General features: G+C 40.6%; 1 protein-coding gene across 2 annotated transcripts in view; it reads right to left on the bottom strand.

Annotated features, from left to right (window-relative positions):
* Nucleotides 1-2,605, bottom strand: part of LOC112068777 (transcription factor GATA-5) — a 10,118-nt gene extending 7,513 nt beyond the window's left edge. For both annotated transcript variants that reach the window (XR_011475213.1, XM_024135975.2), the window contains exons 1-2: nucleotides 2,328-2,605; nucleotides 1,054-1,731 (exon numbers count right to left, since the gene is read on the bottom strand). Coding sequence is in view for 1 of the 2 variants with exons in the window: in XM_024135975.2 (XP_023991743.1) it covers nucleotides 1,054-1,570 (517 nt within the window). In the remaining variant the exon portion in view is untranslated. The remainder of the gene's footprint in view (nucleotides 1-1,053; nucleotides 1,732-2,327) is intronic.
* Between the last annotated feature and the right edge of the window lie 4,895 nt (nucleotides 2,606-7,500).

The following is a 7,500-nucleotide window of genomic DNA, read 5'->3' as shown; positions in this document are numbered from 1 at the left end:
ACACACACACACACACACACACACACACACACTTATCGTTAAGATTCAACAAGTTAGCAAATCGAATAACTGTCGATCAAAAAAAAATAAAAAAATAACGGAATATTTTCACCGGGATGAAAATTCGTTCCTGTTTGATGTGAAACGAAGTAATAAAGAAACATATAGTGTGTATTGTTAATAACACGGAATGCGCTATGGCCTAGAAATGAACTGCGTCCTTATATCCATGCAACAGGTGAAAATACCACTTCAGAACATTCTGGATTTTCGACCATCAAAGGACGTGTTGACTGCTTACTGAACGTGTATCTTAGAGCCATTTCCAAATAGGCCTTTCTGTCTGATCAAGGCGACAATTGGACGGTTTCCACTAGTGAGTGTGTATTGATCATCAAAACACTAGAAAAATAAAACGGACTGTTGGTTGGGATTCAATTAGCACCTCAATTAACTGGTTTTAGCGACATCTCTTTTAAACAATGTGTATTGTGAAAGCTTCCAAAGATCTTTCTTTGTTGAAGGTTGATTGAATCACAGTGACTGAGTACAATCGATGGGAGAATTAACCACATTACAATGGGACTTCTCAATCGCATCCATAAATACTTTTAGAAAGAACAAGGCTATACATTGTGCGATCAGAGCACGGGCCTCTGTAAGCCTTCACAGACACACAAACGAATAACCTCATTAGCAAAAGTTATAAAACGGAAAAATAACTGTTATAAAAACAGGCTTTCCCATTAAATTGTGAATTATCCACAACTTTTAATCTTATTAAAATCGTATTAATATTTATCAAAATATAGGTCTACATATTTTGTCTGCCTATATGCCATTACAGGGTTACTAGGCCTGGGATACACATTTAATGATGTTCCTTTCTGTTCATCATGTGCTATATATTTTATTCGTGGCCTTCACCAATTACACCATTACACATACACAGAACAAAGGGACATTATTAAGTAGGATTACATGATTTGATATTACAAATTCCCTTCTGTTTTAAGAGGAAATGTCAGACAAAAATCAAAGACTGTTACATACCCAAACTGGACCTTCTCCCAGACAGGCAACCTTGTCGTCCCTGAAGACTGATCATGCCGCTGTCAAAGTGGCCAGGTGTCCAAGAGGTCGACATCTCCGGGCTCATATACGCGTAGGGACTCGAGTACGATCCTCCAACTGACCGCACTAAAGTGCTGCCATAGTGGTCAACCCGACCACCGTTACTAAGCACTAGCTGATTCTGGTAGGCTGTGTCCCTGCCGTTATTGCTGCTTACTGGCGGGCTGTGAGAGTAGGAGAACCCGGGGAGCGGATGGGGGCTGCCCGGAATGAAGGACGAACTGTCTGCGCCAGACTGAGACCAGCCGTGATGCCCGCCGAGGCCATGAGACTGATGGGCGGACTCGCATGTTTGCAAGTACGGCAGGGTTTGCAGCATAGCAGGCACCCTCGTAGTGGGCACGTAGACTGGGGAACTCGCCGAAGGGTGAATATAGTTCCCTGCATCGTGTGCGTATGGGGACTGGTTGGATGACATAGCAAGGCTTTGGTACATTCTTACACCGTATACTCGTCCTATTTGGAAGAATATGGGTTTTGACTCCTGGGACAAAGTGGGTGACGTAAAGACACTATCACGCAGCTCCTAGGACACCTTGAGTCGTCGGCGATTTTTCGTTATCCAGTTCGCCGGATAATAAGCAAATAAATCCGTTCCTGTATGAAAGGGACATACCACAATCACCAAAAGTGTCCTGTAGCGGAGAGATGGAACCCATACCACTAATTACAGAACAAACATCGCCCAGCTACAGTTAGACCTGGGACATAGCCTGTTCTATATCTACTATCGTCATATCTTGTAAAATACGCTCCTTTCCCATTAAAATAACTTTCGTTATTATTTAGGTAAATCTGTGGACAATATCACGAATTATGCCTAAACTAAACGGGTAGTTAGGCTTTAGAAATAACATTAAAAATAGAAAACAAATTGATCAACATTCAACAACAAGAGTAATATATTATTTGTATCGCTCTTATTGACATGTAATGGATTAAAATGACACTAATGGTTTCCCATATCTTTACGTGTAGATATAACAAACTATCAGCGACCCCCAGCTAACCTGAGGATCACTCGTGTTGCACCTTTGTAATTAAATCATAACAGGAACCTAATCAAACACCACAATAGATAGGCGAGCCATATCTGGGATGCATATATTTCTAGCAATAGTAATGCGAAACAGATTAAAACGTTGATAGCAGGAGGAATACAATTTCATCCAAGAACTTGTGTATTATCTTACCAGATAAGAACGGTTGGGTGATAAAGTCTGTTTTCCAGAGGAGCAGATTCAGCAGCGCTTTGTGCAAACTTGTTCACTCAGAGAGACTCAACGAAAGTGACTGAGGCTCCCACAAAGATGTCCAAAATACCTTTGTGCCGAAAAGTTTACGAGGAAAAAAATATTTCTTACTTCCCGGATGGTCTAAGCCTCTCTCTCTCTCTCTATCACTTCTTCGTAACTGAAGATAGTTAACGTCGCTGATAATTGCTGATATAATAGAGCTCCGATTAGTTCTCTGCTGGAAAACTTTACTGGGAGTTATTTGTACGGGCTAGACCACGTGACGCACAAGGTAGGACTCCAGAAGTTGGAGGAGGAGAGGGGCAGAGGGGGGGGGGGGGGGGGGGGGGGGGCAAGCGTTAAGACCAGCTTTAATTAATCGTATCTGAAGAAGAGACCCACTATTGCGGAATTTGCTGTGCTTTATTTTTTACAATTAACATAAGTTAAAATTGAAAGATTCACGAAATTGTCACAGTTCCTTCTGAAATGTTAAGGTTGTTTTAAAATGATTCAACCCAATAAATTATTTGATACTTCTATTGTAACGGACAACAAAATAGAAAGGATAAATAAAACACCGAAAAGTTAACAGACACTGTAGGTTTGCCTATTTTTTAATACAACAAAGATCAACACGGGTCAAATTTACGCAGCACATCTTCTTTTTAGATTGGTCATCATTCAACCAGTGTTGCGTGTTTTGAAACGAGCCACACATAAACTTAGCTAAATCAGAGCTTGCTGTACAAATAATGTCTCCTCTGAGAGGGAAAGCTATGCTTGTTTTTTTAGGATCAGATATGAGAATGAGAATTCTATAAAAACAACGAGGCGATAAGAGATACGACCAATAACTTGGCATGATGATAGAACAATTATCACTTTAATTATAGACATTTGTAATTATTGTCAGTTAACGATTGACTCCACCTCCACGAGAAAAAGTTATATCTATATTCTGAAATGATTATCGTTATGATTATGACGGTTATCAAGCAGTCCTAATACCTCATGGCAGAATCTAACAAATACTGCCACTAGCATCACGGTATCTCACTGTAACTTTCATTACTAAGGATAATAAAATTGTCCTTAAAATGGGCTAACTATGATAATTACATTATTATCACGCTGTGCTTATGTTATTATGTATTGCTTGTATAATGTGACAAAATGGTAGCTGTACTTGCCGTGATTATGATTCAATTATTACATTGTCAAATGTTAATTTGATCTGTGTTTTTGTGCACATGATACTTCAAGAAATAGGGTCTTAKAAGCCCACGTGGGCTGTGCACCAATCGGTGTATGACACGGAACTAAAATAAATGAATGAATCAGTTATTACTGTGAGGAGTATTATTAGTCGTACGCTAGGCTTAGAGGTAGTCTAGTTGGAGTTGGAGTTGTACTAAAAGTATAATAGCAGTATTTCGATACCTTCGCACTTATCCGTAGACTATAATTCATATATAGGCCTAGTGAATGAMGGCGAGGCAATAACATATATTATTTAAGTAGGCAAGTCAGTCACGAAGACATTTTTATTTTCAACGACGGCCTAGGAGCAGTGGCGTAACTGCCTTGTTCAGGGGAAGAACGACAGATTTTTATCTGGCAACCTTTCAGTTACTGGCCCAACGATCTAGCCACTAGGCTACCTGCCTAGGTTAAAATAAATCCCGATAATTTACATCACGTTCGGTTTTACTTTTGTGTAAAAAAAATATTGTTGGTCCTTGTGAAAATTTGTTATGATATTTTCTGAACCAGATTGTTTCTGGGGTTTTTTCCCCCCCGTCTTGTGTTTCGTCTCAATGTTTACTCTTCGACACAGCTGATCGCAGTCGCCGATGATAACGAGGTGTAAAACGATGACGTTCTAAACTGTCGAGTCACTCCGCCTGCTCCTCAGGAGCGCAGAGAGCTGTAGGAGACAAYCAGGGAACGCTCTAATGTCTGTCTTCKACYYAATACGTGTATTTTMTTTTATCACCGAGGAGGGTCCAACGACCTGTGACTTGAATCACTTTGTTAATTTTCTACAGTCGTCTTTTAATTAAGGATGGGTTTGGTCGTCTGAATGTCTGTCATCATAGGCCCTATTCACACTACGAGATATGAAGGCGCGTGATGAGCGGGGTGACAAAACGTCATTTTACTTTTCAATTCAAATGACATACTTGCCTTACCTTTTGTTGTGGCTGGCAACGCGACATTCWTGATCCTCAGCTCACATTTAACATACGTTTTAGTGGCCACTAGCCAGTAAGCACAAACTATTCAACAATGACAAAAACTGTTATTCTAGAACATATTACAATATTCAATAATGCAACAATTYACAAGCATGCATGTACAGATAATTAAAGGGTTTATTTTCCCGTCTTGTTGTAACATTTGTAACACAACRTTAAGGATTGGTCCTTTCATTCGAATATAAAAGTACCGTAGGCCTACCTTACAACCAGGCTTTATTTTATCACTATAATGCAAATAATTAAAAGTAGTAAAAGAAAATTGCTACTGAAAACGTGGGTATAAGTGAACTCACCACAACGAGCTGTTTTATATGGAAACCATACCCGCCTCAACGAGGGCCCGGAGTTGGTTAGGTTAGCCTACTACCATATCAGGGAAAAACTCCTACGCCTCAGGAAAACAATCCCACTCTGGGACCTGTGGTGCCACTTTTAAAATCACCACACAATGTTCCAAATAAAATACATATACTATTTTTATTATCCACATTTAACATGTTTCTGGTGGTGGGATGTGCTCCCATAATGGAGCCGGCAGTTACTACAATAATGGCAGAATGTAACAGACTGTTACTGCAATAATGGCAGAATGTAACAGACTGTTACTGCAATAATGGCAGAATGTAGCAGACTGTTACTGCAATAATGGCAGAATGTARCAGACTGTTACTGCAAAAATGTCAGAATGTAACAGACTGTTACTGCAATTTAAGGTAAACACTAAATAATACAAGTCTCAAATATTAGGATAATGTCTATACATTTCAGCTGTTTCAAAAACATTGCTCTGCTTTTACCATTTATACTGTAGGAGTGTTGGCTCAACGTAACAATTCTGTTTACAACGTCCTGCTTCAAAGGGGGCCAACTGTCTGGACGAGCGTCGTGCGTCACCTTCGGAGGTAGAGACGTAGCAAGTACACACGTTTACATTACAGTAATATGTGTAGCCGACGAAGAGACTCATAGAATAGACCTTTACTCCGAGCATGTGATCCAGGTGACGAATTCGCCACCAATCAGTGTTAAAACAGCTCAGTCTGTCAACATTTGGAGATTTGACTGAATGCCTGTCATCAGGTTGACTCTGGACAACGAGGTAGAATAGTATAGCAAGTATGTTTATTTTAATTTTATTCATGGTATTTTGACTATGGCAAAACAATGTTCATTGTTCATTTATATTCGATTACATTTTTTTTCGTAACGAGTTCATCTGAAAAATAACACGTATCAATGGTTTGAACAAAGGGTGTGTAATTGTGTAATTGTGATACTCTTGAGACAGACTCGTCAATGCATTGCATGACATATTAACGAAAACATGCTGCAATGTGTGGGATATTAACTGTAAATGGTCATGTGAAGCATGCAAGATTGTGCTTGATTGTTTTATCAATTTTCACGACTGCTAATGATAGACAAATTGAAATATTTGATATATTTCATTAGGTAATAGGCCTATTTATAACGCTTCTATTCTAAATTGCCAAATCAGTATTCCGTACAGAAAAACACATTTTGTGTGAGTCAAAATATGTATATAAACCATTTTACTTCTCCAGCTAGAAAAACGCAATCTGAGTTAGGCTATACTGGTAACCACAAAAATATTAATACATTTCACATTGTTAACGGAATTGCTTTTAGGCTACTATTAAAAAATATAAATATAAATGTATTGTAGGAATAAACAACACAACTCCCCTCATCATTTTCCTTTCGATGTATTTGTTCAATTGACAAAAAAAAGTTTATACATTTCAGGGCAAGTGTACATTTTCGCGGGTGTCACTTTCAGCTAACCAATATAGCTAATATATTTGATCTCTTATTAATCTATTCTCCTTAACGATTTATAACAAATGTGATTGGACATGTTGATGAGATAAAAGCAGGCCCATTACAGGCCTGCTCACACAGGTAACCATTACGATGCCAAGCAGATAATATTGATTACTCAATTTCGATAGTTATTGTTGAAATTCAACAATATACAAGAAAATAGGAAACGACAAGATAAGACGAAGGCGTACTTTTAAAAGAATGGTCTTTATTATTTACAGTGAGTAGAACTCTTTGCAGTAGAACATTACGTCATCAAATACATCGGATAAGATGACAATTGTTCCTGTGACCCTATAGCGAACCTTGAACCTACATGCCCCTTTCTCCCCTTCTATTATTCTTCGGCCTGCAGCTGTCATAATCCTAATATTTCACCGACAACCAAACGGGCGGGTTAATGCGCTGTGTAAATCTCCTCTCACACTAGAGAGGCTGATACGACTCTTATGAATGAGGTGCCTCGTGAGGCCTGCTCCGCGCGAGCCTCATTATACATCACGCTGCTCCAAACCGGTCGGTGAGGGGGCCGTAGAGCACTCGATCTACCCCGTCCCCGGTCAGTCTCAGGTTACCCTGTCCATGGTCAGTCCGGTCAGTCTCTGGTTACCCTGTCCCTAGTCAGTCTCTGGTTACCCCGTCCCTGGTCAGTCTCTGGTTACCCGGTCAGTCTCTGGTTACCCTGTCCCTGGTCTGTCTCTGGTTACCCCGTCCCTGGTCAGTCTCTGGTTACCCGGTCAGTCTCTGGTTACCCTGTCCCTGGTCAGTCTCTGGTTACCCCGTCCCCGGTCAGTCTCTGGTTACCCCGTCCCGCAGGCCCTCTGTGCACCTACGCAGGCCCTCTGTCACCTACTCAGGCCCTCTGTCGCGCTACTCAGGCTACTCAGGCTCTCCCTGTGACCTACTCAGGCCCTCTGTGACCTACTCAGGCCCTCTGTGACCTACTCAGGCCCTCTGTCACCTACTCAGGCCCTCTGTGACCTACTCAGGCCCTCTCTGTGACCTACTCAGGCCCTCTTGTG

The sequence above is a fragment of the Salvelinus sp. IW2-2015 genome, unplaced genomic scaffold (assembly GCF_002910315.2).
Source record: "Salvelinus sp. IW2-2015 unplaced genomic scaffold, ASM291031v2 Un_scaffold712, whole genome shotgun sequence".
Classification (NCBI taxonomy): Eukaryota; Metazoa; Chordata; class Actinopteri; order Salmoniformes; family Salmonidae; genus Salvelinus; species Salvelinus sp. IW2-2015.
Note: the sequence above shows the minus strand (reverse complement) of the source record. Positions and strands in the feature narration are given on the sequence as shown.